This window comes from Stegodyphus dumicola, chromosome 4 (assembly GCF_044657685.1).
Source record: "Stegodyphus dumicola isolate Sdum_Otavi_A_Nest chromosome 4, ASM4465768v1".
NCBI classification, from domain to species: domain Eukaryota; kingdom Metazoa; phylum Arthropoda; class Arachnida; order Araneae; family Eresidae; genus Stegodyphus; species Stegodyphus dumicola.
Window position 1 is genome coordinate 116,625,533 of NC_140771.1, and position 16,746 is coordinate 116,642,278.

General features: G+C 29.6%; 2 protein-coding genes across 5 annotated transcripts in view; one reads left to right on the plus strand and one right to left on the minus strand.

Moving 5' to 3' along the window:
- LOC118196126 (sodium/hydrogen exchanger 9B2-like) overlaps positions 1-16,746 on the plus strand; it is a 94,748-nt gene that overhangs the window by 68,346 nt on the left and 9,656 nt on the right. For all 4 annotated transcript variants that reach the window (XM_085815362.1, XM_085815360.1, XM_085815359.1 and 1 more), the window contains 2 exons: positions 12,440-12,576; positions 14,068-14,145. In XM_085815362.1, the coding sequence (XP_085671488.1) occupies positions 12,440-12,576; positions 14,068-14,145 (215 nt within the window). The remainder of the gene's footprint in view (positions 1-12,439; positions 12,577-14,067; positions 14,146-16,746) is intronic.
- Positions 1-16,746, minus strand: part of LOC118199455 (sodium/hydrogen exchanger 9B1-like) — a 163,316-nt gene that overhangs the window by 27,562 nt on the left and 119,008 nt on the right. The gene's annotated exons all lie outside the window — the stretch shown is intronic.

A 16,746-nucleotide genomic window follows, 5' to 3' on the forward strand; every position in this document is an offset into this window, starting at 1 on the left:
AATTTGCTAAATATTACCTCTTTCTGAGAGAAAAACTCCAAACACCATATAAATCATTTAACTTTTCCTGTAGTATTACCACACTAGAGAATAAGTATCTTAGAACTATTTTCTTAATATTAAGAACTAAATATGAAATAGCATTTTTCACTGTAGAATATTTAAGGTTTTACGTAAATGAGGATATAACCTTTACCGAATTTAAATTATTTATCCAGAATTCCCAACAAATGTTTAGAAAATGTGTTGATAGAAAGCGATATATTTACCTATATTTACCTAAGGTCATAACTAAGTCTATAACAGATTTTTATCGGCTCCAGATTTACTATCAGTGAGAAAAACCTGAAGTTCACTTTATCTACTCTTGTCATTTATACACAAAAAAATCATGAATCATTCTGTAGTACAATTAGCATTTTACATACATTTAATACTAAATAATTTTAATTAACTTTCAATTAGGATTTTTAAAAGAAAAGCATATTTATGTGACATGTTATTAAATTACTCCCAAGCGTTGTTGAGGAAAATGCAATTAAATATCCACATACACATTAAGAAAATCCTACTCATTAGGAACAGTAAAATCTTACCAATACTTTAAACGAAATGTAAAATATTGTAATGCATTAATATAAAACCTGAGTAACAAATCATTTCCTATAAGCTGTATACGATTAAAAAGACTTTTCTTATAACTTATCAACTTTTAAGAAGTAAGAGTAAGGTAATGAAACAACGTTTTTAGAAATTTTCCTTTATTTTCTAAATCTACCCTTTTGTAGTAACGAGAAAATTCAGTCATACTCTTATTTTATTTTTATGTAGGCATGCGCATTTCTTCTAACAGACAAAAATCTGAAAATATATCACTTTTCCAAAGATTTAGCTTTAGACTTACTTTCATCGGAAAAGGAAAATAATTTTACTTAAAAAACAGCATATCTTCTACTCAAAGAACTTGAAACAATCACGAACAAACACTATATGTAGCACTCAGTGATTTAGTTTCAAACCAAATTTTGATATTGTTTAATCATGCAAGCAACAATTTTCATCTTTGAGTTAAATTTTATACGACTGCAACAGATTTTTCAATGGCTTTCATGCTCACATTGTGTAAAAGACTTCTAGTTTTGACTATTTTAATTTCTAATATTGAGAAATACTTTGATTATTTTCAGAAAACGTCATTTCACAATCATACTTTACCACTCTGAAACTTTTGAATAACACTTTCTACCATAACGACAACCAGATACTACATTATTTTTTTACAAAAACATGAATATTTTTTTTTCTTCTAAATCCTCTTCTAGAAATACTAATAAATTCTGCTATAGAAAGAAGATTCAATTCCTATTATAACTATATACTATTTGTAAAGAGAAAAGACACTCTAGATGATAACATATCACCCATATATTTTTTAAAAATTTAGAACAATTTCAATAAGGCAAATTATCTACAGAGTTTCCAAATACGGATATATTTCTGAAAGAAACTGCCTAACATACCGCTCATTTACCTCTAAACCGTTTAAGTAAAATCAATCAATTCATAAAATATTTGAATTTTCCATAAGGTTTAGTACATCTATACAGTTATTTAATTCATGAACTACTAAATTTTGAAAATAATAAGAGTGAAAACATCACTATTTCAGAATTTAGGAAGAGATCTTCAATAATGAGAGTGAACATATACCGAACTTCATGCAAAATTTTTATCGTTTCATACCAAACATTTCACTTTTTCGTAGATTCTAATAACATAGCCCAATCGTTTTCAAAGAATATATATCATTTCACATTAATCAGAGAGTGCCATACGAGTTTAATTGCAGGTGCTTACTGAATGACACTAAAAATTTCAAGGAAAAAATCAAATATTTTTCATCTTTCATGAAAATCTGTGAATAACAATAATATTTCATAAGAGCTAGAAGACTTAGTGCAATGAAACAGTATCAAAAATAGAAAACTATTTTTAAAATTTGAATTCCCATTGAACATTTTAGATATTCTTATGTAAACTTATATCCGAAGTTATATCAATTCAGTCGAACTTGAAGACCAACCAAATGTACTACATGATTTTACATATTTCTGGTATTTTTTCCCGAAAATAGAAGTTTATATTTTTCATACGCAAACTATTACAACGAATTAATGACATTTTATACTGCACAAAACTATTTTAAGTTCCATATTCAAAGCACAGCATCCATAAATTTCACATAATACTACAGTTACACAATACAAATTATAAAAAAAGCTGAATAATCTATATTACATACAGAACAGAGACTACAATACTCAAGGACCTACTTAAAGAATACTTGAAACTTTTCAAAATTTTATATAATTCTATGCATATTTCATACATTAAGCACATTTCACGTTTTTAGAAATGTAGCATCACGCTTCCCAAGACAATGGCCAATGTATCCAACCTTATGAAAGTGAATCATTTAAATAAGAAGGGGTAGTTTTATTATCTTCAACTGGTAAGCAAGCGATTAGGGAAGTGAGGCCTTGTTAAACAAGGACATGTACATATCCTAGTAGTGGTAGTTTAAAAGGCGTCACTTTCCTAATCACTTGTTTACCGGTTGAAGATAATAAAACTAACCCTTCTTATTTTAGATGATTCACTTTCATAAGGTTGGATACATTGGCCATTGTCTTGGGAAGTGTGATGCTACATTTCTGAAAACGTGAAATGTGCTTAATATATGAAATATGCATAGAATTATATAAAATTTTGAAAAGTTTCAAGTATTCTTTAAGTAGGTCCTTGAGTATTGTAGTCTTTGTTCTGTATGTACGAGGGCCATCCAGGAAGTAGATTACGTTTCCGTCTGTGTCCGCTAGGGGCGGGGCTAGCGCGGCCATCTTGGGGTCAGAGCGTTGCGCAGCTCAGTCTGCATCTAGCCGTGCTAGTGAGAGGTTCGTGCTGTGCTCCGTTCAGATACTGTGACGGTTTGAAATGTCTGCGTTAATTGAAAATCTCGCGAGCTGCGAGGTGCGCTCAGTAATAAGGTTTCTGACTGCAAAAAACTGTAAACCGATAGAAATCTATCGGCAGCTTCGTGAAGTGTATGGGGACAACATTATCACTGAAGGTGGAGTGCGTCAGTGGGTCATAAGATTTCAAAATGGCCGAACCAATGTTCACGACGAAGATCGAAGTGGGAGACCCAGCATAGTGACCGCCGAACTTCTCGAAAAAGTCGATGCTAAAGTCCGTGAAAATCGAAATTTCACAATAACGGAACTTTCTTTGAGTTTTCCACAAATTTCGCGAAGTTTGTTGCACGAAATCATCAGCGAAAAGCTTGGTTACCACAAGTTTTGTGCAAGATGGAAGGCAAGAAGAGGTAACGAAGTGGTTGAAGGCGCAGGCGGCCGAATTTTTCGACGAAGGAATTTCCAAGCTCGTACATCGCTACGATAAATGCCTTAATTTGTATGGTGACTATGTAGAAAAGTAGTATTTGAGTGTGGCTTTCATCTGTATATAATAAAATTTGTTTCCTATACTTTGTTTATTTTTTTATTCCAAAACGTAATCTACTTTCTGGATAGCCCTCGTAATATAGATTATTCAGCTTTTCTTATAATTTGTATTGTGTAACTGTAGTATTATGTGAAAATTATGTATGCTGTGCTTCGAATATGGAACTTAAAATAGTTTTGTGCAGTATAAAATGTCATTAATTCGTTGTAATAGTTTGCGTATGAAAAATATAAACTTCTATTTTCGGGAAAAAATACCAGAAATATGTAAAATCATGTAGTACATTTGGTTGGTCTTCAAGTTCGACTGAATTGATATAACTTCGGATATAAGTTTACATAAGAATATCTAAAATGTTCAATGGGAATTCAAATTTTAAAAATAGTTTTCTATTTTTGATACTGTTTCATTGCACTAAGTCTTCTAGCTCTTATGAAATATTATTGTTATTCACAGATTTTCATGAAAGATGAAAAATATTTGATTTTTTCCTTGAAATTTTTAGTGTCATTCAGTAAGCACCTGCAATTAAACTCGTATGGCACTCTCTAATTAATGTGAAATGATATATATTCTTTGAAAACGATTGGGCTATGTTATTAGAATCTACGAAAAAGTGAAATGTTTGGTATGAAACGATAAAAATTTTGCATGAAGTTCGGTATATGTTCACTCTCATTATTGAAGATCTCTTCCTAAATTCTGAAATAGTGATGTTTTCACTCTTATTATTTTCAAAATTTAGTAGTTCATGAATTAAATAACTGTATAGATGTACTAAACCTTATGGAAAATTCAAATATTTTATGAATTGATTGATTTTACTTAAACGGTTTAGAGGTAAATGAGCGGTATGTTAGGCAGTTTCTTTCAGAAATATATCCGTATTTGGAAACTCTGTAGATAATTTGCCTTATTGAAATTGTTCTAAATTTTTAAAAAATATATGGGTGATATGTTATCATCTAGAGTGTCTTTTCTCTTTACAAATAGTATATAGAGTTATAATAGGAATTGAATCTTCTTTCTATAGCAGAATTTATTAGTATTTCTAGAAGAGGATTTAGAAGAAAAAAAAATATTCATGTTTTTGTAAAAAAATAATGTAGTATCTGGTTGTCGTTATGGTAGAAAGTGTTATTCAAAAGTTTCAGAGTGGTAAAGTATGATTGTGAAATGACGTTTTCTGAAAATAATCAAAGTATTTCTCAATATTAGAAATTAAAATAGTCAAAACTAGAAGTCTTTTACACAATGTGAGCATGAAAGCCATTGAAAAATCTGTTGCAGTCGTATAAAATTTAACTCAAAGATGAAAATTGTTGCTTGCATGATTAAACAATATCAAAATTTGGTTTGAAACTAAATCACTGAGTGCTACATATAGTGTTTGTTCGTGATTGTTTCAAGTTCTTTGAGTAGAAGATATGCTGTTTTTTAAGTAAAATTATTTTCCTTTTCCGATGAAAGTAAGTCTAAAGCTAAATCTTTGGAAAAGTGATATATTTTCAGATTTTTGTCTGTTAGAAGAAATGCGCATGCCTACATAAAAATAAAATAAGAGTATGACTGAATTTTCTCGTTACTACAAAAGGGTAGATTTAGAAAATAAAGGAAAATTTCTAAAAACGTTGTTTCATTACCTTACTCTTACTTCTTAAAAGTTGATAAGTTATAAGAAAAGTCTTTTTAATCGTATACAGCTTATAGGAAATGATTTGTTACTCAGGTTTTATATTAATGCATTACAATATTTTACATTTCGTTTAAAGTATTGGTAAGATTTTACTGTTCCTAATGAGTAGGATTTTCTTAATGTGTGTGTGGATATTTAATTGCATTTTCCTCAACAACGCTTGGGAGTAATTTAATAACATGTCACATAAATATGCTTTTCTTTTAAAAATCCTAATTGAAAGTTAATTAAAATTATTTAGTATTAAATGTATGTAAAATGCTAATTGTACTACAGAATGATTCATGATTTTTTTGTGTATAAATGACAAGAGTAGATAAAGTGAACTTCAGGTTTTTCTCACTGATAGTAAATCTGGAGCCGATAAAAATCTGTTATAGACTTAGTTATGACCTTAGGTAAATATAGGTAAATATATCGCTTTCTATCAACACATTTTCTAAACATTTGTTGGGAATTCTGGATAAATAATTTAAATTCGGTAAAGGTTATATCCTCATTTACGTAAAACCTTAAATATTCTACAGTGAAAAATGCTATTTCATATTTAGTTCTTAATATTAAGAAAATAGTTCTAAGATACTTATTCTCTAGTGTGGTAATACTACAGGAAAAGTTAAATGATTTATATGGTGTTTGGAGTTTTTCTCTCAGAAAGAGGTAATATTTAGCAAATTACAGTTCTCAAAAATGGATAGAAAGTTCCTACAATGCAAACATATATGTACAATTACAAGAAAACATAACACTTATTTGGGTGTAATTTTGAATTGAAAAGGCGTTATTCCTCATCAAATGTGTATTAGTAAGGCATGTTTAACTGCTATGATACGCATTGTACGAAGAAAGTTCTGTATTTGTGATGAAGAAGGTTAACATATTCGAAATTATAGTGGAGATTTGCGTAAAATGTCTCTTACTCTTTCTCTCTTTGGTTCCATCTGTAAATATAGGTATATTGGTAATGATATATGTTGTGTAAAGGTATGGTAGTGTTTTACAAGATTTCATTCATAAGAAAATAAATTGGTAAATAAATTAATGCAAACTGACATTTGCGAAAAGAACATTTTAGCCTAAGAAATTAAAAAAACAGACTATATATGATATTGTCTAGGGAAATTAAGTTGGAACTGGACTAAGTTACAAAAAAAAAAAAAAAAAAAAAAATGTGTTAACACTATGTGTTAGAAATAAATGTATACCAATAAAACAAACTTTCAAGAGATGAAATGGTAACCAATGGGTAAAATCGATTGTCCATTTCTTATTCAATACTGTAAATGTTTATCTTAGAAATTTCTTTTGGATATGTAACCTAAATAATCGTCCATTTCACATGAAATTCGTTCATGAAGGCAGAAATATCTATACTTAGTGTAAGGAAAGGTAATAAAATGAAAATTTGCATAGTCGAAACATTTAAAGTGATGTAGAATACATTCAATTAGTACAAATTACTGAATTAAGAGGTATTGAGCGTTCAAAATAATAAGAAAGAATTTTGTACGAGTACATGAAAGAATGAATATGGGTCTAAAATTATGGATGAAAGTTGAGATTTCATTCTAAAAATTCGGAATCTATCAAACTAGCTTAATGAGAATCAAGATTCAAAACTGAACATTGGTAACACTGAAGAGCTTAAAAACATATATTTATATATAAAGGGTATTAAGAATTAAAAGGAAATGCCAGAATATGCAGGAAATGTTAAAGTTTGAAAATGCGAATGAAGTTAATAATGAAGTAAAGTAGTAGGATAAGTCATGGTAAGAGTACTACAGAATGATAAATTGTAGAATTGGCAAATTAAAATAGTACTATAAAATATGGACTAAGTAAGGGCTATTCAACGAATTGGATATGAATAACAGTTAAAGGTTGTAAAATAAAATGCTTAATTGAAATCAATCTCTATGTTTAAGAAATTTAAGCGTGTTAATTTAGCTCAAATAGTAAAATCACAAGCGCAATTACAATCAAAAATTATAAAACAGAGTTAAACTTTAGAGTATGTTGGAAACTAGAAAGAAACCCAGTGCCAGAAAAGTATGATAATTACATCTGAAATTAACTAAAGTTCATACGTATGGTAGGAAAATGTAATAAACAAGTTCAAAATTAGAGTACTTTAAAAATTACGAAGGTATAAAATGTACGAAACATGTTAAAAATAATATCTAAAATTGAATAAAGCTCATATACATGACAAGAAAATAGAGGAATTAAGCTAAAATTAAGAGCCTGTTTGAAATTAGAAGTGTAAAAACGTATGAAAGTCATGTGAAAATATAAGAAATTAGTTAAAATTCTTAGTATGTTGGAAACTAAAAACAATAAAAAAACAGAAAAGGAGTTAAAATTTACATCTATAATTAAATAAGTTAGGTATATGGTAGAAAAATGTAATAAGCAAGTTTAAAATTAAAGTAAAATGTTTAAAATTAAAGTTTAAAATTCAAAATTTACGAAGGTTTAAAATGTATGAAAAAAATTACATCTAAAATGAAATAAAGCTCATATATATGGTCAGAAAATATAGGAATTAAACTAAAATGTAAAGCATATTTGAAATTACGAAGTTTAAAACGTATGAAAGTAGCTATAAATTAAATGAAAGTCATGTAAAAATATAGCAAGTTAGTTAAAATTCAGAGTATATTGGAAACTAAAAACGTTAAAATATAAAAAAGAAGTTAAAATTTACACCTAAAATTAAATAAAAGTCAGGTATATCATGTGAAAATATAGCAATTAGGTTAAAATTAGGACTATATTGGAAATTATGAAGGTTAAAATGTATGAGAGAAATGAAGTAAAAGTCATGTACGTAGTGTGAAAATATAGCAAATTAGTTAAAACTCAGAGTATGTTGGAAACTAAAAACGTTAAAAAAAAAAATAAGTTAAAATTTACACATAAAATTAAATAAACGTCAGGTATATGATATGAAAATGCAGGAATTATGTTAAAATTATGACTACATTGGAAATCATGGAGGTTAAAATGTATGAGATAAATCAAATAAAAGTCATGTATACAGTGTGAAAATATAAACTGGTTAAAAATTTAAGTATATTAAATAGTGTGAAGGTTAAAATGCACAAAACAAGCTAAAAATGTTACATCTAAAATTAAATACAAGTCATCTATATGTTTAGAAAATGTATGAAATAAGTTAAAATACAGAATATGTTGAATATCGCTAACGTTGAAAAGAACGAAAAAAGTTAAAAATTACATCTAACATTGAATAATATAATACACGAAAATGCGTGTTTTAGTAATTACACTCATAAAATATAACGAATAAGTTAAAAATATTGCCTAACAAGTCTGAAAAACTCTGGGTATAATGAATTTAGGAATAAGAATGAGTAATGCAATGAAGATTACGGAAAGTATATGTTATATTATGAACAGAAGATTTAAGAAATAAGGTCAAATTCTGAGTGTATAGGATCATTCAATCATTAAATTCGAAAATAATCCTCGTTCAGGGTAACTAGGAGATAATCATCATATACGTAGTAAAACAGTTGGAATACGAAGAAAAACACAAAGAATAAAAATTTATTAACGAAGGGAAATCACCTCCGATAAATCAGTAAAATATAATCTCTTATTAAATTGTGATGACATGTAGCAATTTTGCAGATATTCAGTCATAGAATAAATACAAGTAAGAAAATAATTATTTTCCAAAGACTGTGAAGGAAACATTTTATTTTATATCTGTTTCTAGAAAATAACTGTATCAGTCACTTAAAACACCTACTTGATATACGTTTTTAAGAACTCAATATAAATAAGCAAGTTTACAAATTATCATATAACTACTAAATACCTAAATCACCAAATTAAAAAAGAAAATAATCTAAGCACACGTCCTTTTTCTGTGACGTAGCAACAACTCTACTCGCATCCACTTCCTGATAAGGCTTCCTGTCCCCATTTTCAGATAAGCGTCCCTTCCACGGCTGAGCCTTCCTTCTCGGGAGCTCCCTCAACTCCGGCTCCCTAAAGCTCCCGAGCCAGAACTCTCCTTTTTTCCTCTACTGATGATTCTACAACGATTGCATGCAGATTAACTAAAGACATAAAAACCTTAACTGGAATATAAGAACAATATAATGCAACTAGTTTTAAAGCAAAAAATGCATTATTAACCAACATATAAGAACATAAGTTCGCTCCGGCCGAATGCAACCAAAACGGGAAGTGCACAACTACATGTTATAACAGTCCCATGTAAAAAATTTTAACGCTCTGAGGCTACTCATTTTTGAATTATATGAAGTACTTATATACGTACATACAGAAAATCTTTTCTGAATCCATTTTACATTTCGTTTGGAAATAAAGAGTCCTTTATTCTGTCCGTAGATACACGTCAAGCAAAAAACATCATTCAAATGGATTCAAGAGAGGTCAATATGGATATTTCCGTTGAAATATGATAGCTGACATTTTATGCGATTACAAATTTTAAAAATAGTACGAAGTAAAAAAATATTTAAATTGCAGAACACTAAAAAATTAGTTACATTTGTCTCTCTTACATACATAGTTTTTACTTATTTTCTAAAACAAAAAAAAAAAAAAAAAAAAAAAAAATTAGGAAAAGCTCTAAAGTTATTAAGTATTAAAATTTAATATTAAAGTATTAATGTTTTAGCATTACATTTTTACAAATATATACAAAATCCATCAGTCGGGATATAAAAGAAATTAAATGAAAAAAAAAAAAAAAAAAACTGAAAGGTTTCAGGCTTTAACGGTTACTCAAGAGCACTCTTAAGGGACAGTAGACGATGGTTTTTAACAAAAATCGACCAAAAATTGGGAAATAAAAATTTCACATGATAATATTCTACGGTTTTAACTCTACTGTCTACAAAAAACCACTTGTGCGTAAAATTATTTTTATGGATGTAATAAGCATTTGAATACGCTTGTTAGCTAAATTTTTTGTTTTAAATGTCAGTAAAAAGGTAAACAAACATTTGAGAAACGTTATTTTAATTTCCACGACTTTTTTACTATTAGTAAGATATGAAGACCCCAATTTTTGCAATTTGTTTCACTGTTCTTCCACGGATGACTCACCCAGACATTATAAATGCCTAATAGGTGTCATATCATTTTTTTTCCAAGTAGCATTGCCAAAAATAAGAAACCTAAACCTCAATGATAAAAACTAAATTAACAGTAGATGTTTTATCTGTAGTACTGCCAGTTTATCAAAGACTAGCCAGTAATGAACTTTCAGCAAGATGCATATCTGGAGAAACACAAAACACTAAGGAGAATTTACATAGTGTCGTTTGAAAGAACTGCCTCAGAGAAACATTTGTTTTGAAAACAGACTCGAAATAGCTGTTATCACAGCAATTAGTGACTTCAATTTTGAGTGTTTAAATACTATAGCTATAGAACAGGGAAATATAAATTCATGTTCAATATCTGTTGGACAAAGGCAAGATACACGTCGTATAGACCAATGCAAAAAGAGGTGTTCGTCTGGCAAGAAAAGAAGAATTGTCGAAAAAACTGTGTAAAGTAGCTAAGCATAATAAAAATGTAACTAAGGAAGGGGAAACATATGGTGCAGGAAGATTTTAAAACGATTCTTAGTTTAACAAAAATTATTTAGTTGAATTTACTGAAAGTGTTCTAGGAAATTTCAAAAATAATATGAAGTATATTTTACGATTTTATTAGTAGAGAAAAATTATTTATGCATACGTAAAATAATGTTAAAATATTGTATATTAAATAAAATCACCTATTAGGACATACTGAGAAGTAAATAGTAAAGCTAAGAGTAAAAATATTCTTAAAATGTATTTTCTCATAATGAAATTTTCGTGATTATCACATCTTCAAAATGCTCCATGCGGTTTAGTGTATATTTTAGTGTAATGACTGTAATTTGTAATTTAGATTCCCATTTATACATGTAACAAAACTTAGTATTCATTTTTGAATGCAAATTCATTAAGGGGATAAAAGCCCAATTAAAAGTGTATTAAAGTGGGAAATTTTGTCCAAAATTTAGGTACATGTGAAAGAAATATTAATTAAAATCTAATATTTTGTGCAATTCACTAATTGATACTAAGTTGTGTTTATAATGCATTTTCAATAAAAATAAAGCAAAATTAACAAGAAAAAAAAAATAAGACCCATGGAGCATTTTGAAAATATTTTTAAAAATTAAAACAAAATTTTAAAAAAAAAATTAAATTGCAATGAGCCAGAAACTTTCTTTGAGTTTTTCAAAGATATTTGATATAACTATAGTAAAATATATAAGCATGCAAAGTTTCATATCTCTATGACAATAATTTAAAAAAAAGTATTTGAACGTCCACTTTAGCTCACTTAAAGTTTAATACTGTTTATCAGTAAAGATTATAAATAGTGATGGTCCAGATAGAAGAGTGAAACATTCTATGCGATACTAGATAAATATACATTTAAACTAACATGGGAACTTTCTACATTTTCTGTGTATTTGAAAAGTGAAAAAATATGTAACGTCATTCTATAAAAATGTTGAATGTTTTCAATAAAATTACATCATGAATTAAATGAATTTCTATTTAAATCAATCCGATTTAAGAGTGAAAAAATAATTTTCTTAAGACTTGCATCTGATTTTAAATAGCTTGTTAATCAATAACAGGCAGGTTCAATCTGAAAAATAAGTACCTTAAATTCTGCCGAGTGGCAAGACTCGAATGAAAAGTGAAACAACGAATGAAAGTGAACATCGCGTTTCCATAGTAATATCACTTTGGAGTTAAAAAACCTTGCTGACATTCTATGGAAAAGACGAAAAAAAAAGAGAATTCAAGATATAAAAAACGCGACAGTTTCAGAATCTAAACCAAAATGCTGAAGCTTAAAATGTTACCATATACTTTCTCAAAATTTATATTCTCATAATGAAAAAGACCAATTCGGTACAAAGGAGAGGAAAAAAATATACAGAAAATGAAAGAAATCGGCTGACAACGGGGGTAGGAATACTTTTAAATTTCGAATATGAAAAAAAAAGTGACTCTTCTTTTTGATAGTGCAATCATTTTATACGGTCTTAATTTACAGAATGAAAGTTTTCCTTCTGTAAACTCATAAAATAATTTAGAAGAAACTTATGCTTCGTAATAAAGGATCATTAATAACTATTTTGAATTATTTTAACAGGGCTTGGTTTAGCTACACTTTTCATTGCCTTGGCTTTAAGAATGGTAGCATCACTAATTGCAGCTTTTGGAGCAGGTTTTACATTAAAAGAACAAATCTTTGTCACTTTTGCAGGGTTACCGAAGGCTACAGTTCAGGTATTATTAATGCTTTTTTGTTTTTGTTTTTGTTGTTATTTTTTTATTTTATTTTTTTTTTTTTTTGGAAAAAAAATAAAATTATAGTAGTACCTTGGTATACGTCCTCTTTAAAATAGTCCAACTTAATATATGTCCTGTATGAGCGCAACATGTTTTGTGTGGAATACTACAAAAGTTGAAAGAATCACGAGTGAGATTACTACTATTGTCTAAATCTTTCGAGAAAATGCTACGACTGTCGCTACTGTTAGTAAATAACCCATGCTTTAAGGTTTCACGTGATTTTGTCAAAAAAAATAATTTGCATATATATAATTTTTTTTTAATTTGTTAACAATGAGCTTTAAAGAAGTTAGTGCCCAGCAACAAATAAAAGGGTTGTGATCACAATGAAAAAAAGAGATTGTTCAAAGTATGAAGATGACACGCGTATCTGGGACTTGGCTACTGCATATCGTATGTCGGGAACGACGACATCTATGACTGTGAAACGTAGAAACGCTATTAAATCGGAAGTGAAACCGATTACCGAATAAACATCACAGATATTACAGCATGTTCAGAAAGTGCTTTTGATTTAGACCAGTGATTGTCAACCGGTGGTACGCATACCACTGGGTGGTAGGCAAGAGAAAAATAGGTGGCATGTAAAGAAACAAAGTATTTTTAACTACTAAATTCCAAAATTAAATACTCCAACATCCTCTCTGAGATTTTTTCAACACTCGTAAATTTATGCGATCGGAGCTTTGTTCAAGGTTAATAGCCGCTCATAGACTTTAGCAAAGCAATCCGTTTTTGTTATCACAATTATTCTTTTAGTCATAGACGTAAGAAAAATGTGTCATAAATGGCGTTTTTAAAAGTCATAGAAATGGATGTTCCAGGCTCATATTGCTCTGTTTTGAATTAGAATAATTTTTTTTACGTCGACGTGACTCTTAAGCAGGCCCAAATTTCACACTTAAGTTTAGAATTAAAGTAATATTATAACTTAATATTACTTTACGATTATTAATTAAAGATAACTAAACTGGTAACCAATTTCTAATCTAATATTTTTTATGTGTGAATTTTTAATACATATAGCTAATAGGTTGTGCAAATGGCAAAACACTTTAATATTTCTACAGCGAAATTGAAAAATAATCATTGTGAAATATAGTGGTGGTACTAAAGTTTTCAAGATTTTGTTTAGGTTGGTCAAAAGGTTGGGAACCGCTGATCTAGATAGCAGAAAAGCATTTATGTACAGTACATACTTCACCCATTGATTTTAATATTAAACAGTGTTATAATAATAATAGGATTTCTTTATAAAAAAATAAGTTAATTATTTCCCTTAATTTCTAACTGCAAACATTCGTTTAATATACCTCCAATCCGGTCAAGTTCAAGGATCTGAAATGGATTAATGGAGTATACCGAGGTACCACTGTGATACAAGAACAAAATTAAATATTTCTTTTCCCTCATAATTTTTAATAGGCAGCCATTGGTCCTGTAGCACTTGCACTGGCACGTAAGAATAAATTAGGGCCAGAGATTGAACAGTATGGAATACAGGTAAGTTACTCAAGCAGTTTCATAAGGTATAAATTATCTTTTTAATTTCACGTTAAATTGCTTTCTTTTGTAAAATGTGTAAACTGTTAAAGAAAAATATAATCACATACAGACTGAAAAAAATTAAATTATTTAATGAATTAAAGATCAATTAACCTTTTACCTGCCGCACTATGATCCAGGAATAAAAGACACAACTAATTCATCAAATTCACATCAAAATACACCCATAAAGATTTATAAAACCAAACAAAAAATTGTCGTAAAAAAAAAAATTCTGTGTATGATTTCCCGGATGTTCCATTCGAACATCAGCATGTAATGCTACCTTTTCTCTCTTTTTTTTTTTCGGCTTCATGAAAACAAAGCGTCGTATGATGAATCTTTTATAAAATTTTAACTCTGTAATAATGGTTTATTGAACAATTTGATCTGAAATTACTAAAATTTAGTAAAACTCGTTAAAAAAATTTACATAATTTTTAATTAGCGCAATATTTTATAAGAAATACAATGCAAAAAGTATAAAGAAACAATAAAACAATTTTACGCACACGCAAACTTGACTAACAATATGCATAATATGAATAAATGCGATTTTAAAAATACCTTACTAATAAAATATAAAATATTTTATTCTTTAGATGGCACGTGGGATTTCAACCAGTAGCACAAAACATATAAAACATTCTAAAGTACATATTTTTTGCAATTCTTTTAGCAATTTCTCAGTGACCATGATATTGTGCGCATTCAAAACACATGTTTACAGTAATTTTTTTGGTACACTACACAACTCCCTTGTAATGATACAACTATACAGGGTGCATAGAAAAGTCCCTTGAACCTGAAAATTCTTGCAAACGGAGAGAGTTACAGCTATGCAAGTGAGGTAACGGTATAACAAAGCGACTACGCCCGACCTAATGCAAACAACAGCAGCGCCCCTTGTGGCGAAATTTGGAAAATAGGCATTGCAAATCGAAAATGAAAAGAGATAGCGCAAAATTCCCAATAAAAAGTTTTTAGAGCACCAATTAATTAGCACGAAACGATATTTGGTTTACACGGATGAGATAAACTGCCTCCTGTATACCCAAAGATGCCCGTAATCGATGCACTCCATTTTGTGTAAACGTTTGAAAGGAATAGCCATAAGTATTAAGAAATATGGCCCTTTTTATTGAAAAAAAAATGCGTACTTATGTCAAATACAGTTTGATAACATTACTCACACACACACACCATAATGCAAAAGCAAACTAGTGATAGTAAGTTAATGTTATAGTCTGTCTTCGAGATTATAATAAGGTTTGAGATTATGCTGTTTGTATGAAGTGAGAGCCAACATCTTTAAATTAAAATTTTATATCATTGGAAATTAAAGTTTTACAGACTTTACAGTACAGTACAACGTCACAAGCTGCAATTGCGCAATGCTACAATTTCGAAATGTGAATACGGAGAGTAGAATCGTCTCGCATCAATTGCGGACATCTTTGGGTATACAGGCGACAATTTAGCTTAACTGTGGGAACCAAACGTCGTTTCTTACTAATGAATTGATGCTACAAAACTTTGCAATTGGAAATATTGCTCTATCTCTTTTCATATTTGATTTTCAATGCCTATCTTCCAAATTTCGCCATTAGGAGCACTGCTATTGTTTCCATTAGGTGGGCGCAGTCGCTTTATTATACCATTACTCCACTTGCATAGCTGTAGCGTGTCTTCGTTCGCAAGAATTTTCAGGTTAAAGGGACTTTCCTATGCACCCTGTATAATATGCATCTGATTTTCTTGCAGACGTCGATTGACAAGCACGGGGTCCTGGTATAACGTCAATTCTAGGTTTCGCTCAAAGGAAATTCAAAGTAATTTCTCTTCTAAAATTCACAAGAGTCATTTCTAATGTGGTGCTTTTATGTAAATCAGTGTGTAAAATCCACCCAGCAGCCACAACCATATTCAAAGCATTGATCCAGTACCATTTTCTGCTGCGAAATTTTGGTCGATAACTTCCCAGAAGTCGGTCCAACAGGCCTACTCCACCCATTCCTTCATTACATAATTTTATAATGTAAGGTTGGGGAACATCAACTTTGTTTTTTCAGGTTCGGACATAGCTTTTTGTTCTTAATGGTTCTTGAGTCATAAAATTTGATGCAATACTTAGAACAGAAATATCGTTCCAACGGCACATATAAACTTCTCCATCGCATCAGTAATCAAATTCTCCACGTTGAAATTTCGACGTTTCTTTTGCTGTTTAAAGAGGACATTGTTCCTTTCTAGAATCTCGTAGTGTGGCGGTTGCCTTAAAGTCTTTCTTAGATAAACCTGCCAGCAGACTGTGCGATGTAAAAATGTTATCGAAAAATACTTTGTGTTTTTCTGGTTTGTCAATAAAAGATAATAGGCAACTTTTGATCCTAGCGGCAAATTTTCATTTTTCGAACTTTTCCCACCGTACGTAAGCATAGCATAAGGATAGTCATTTGCTGAGCAGAGCATCCAAACTTTTGAAACTAAAGCTAACTGGCTTTCCACGTATGAACATCTTAGCAGAATGATGTCCGTAGTACGGAATCATGGATTCAT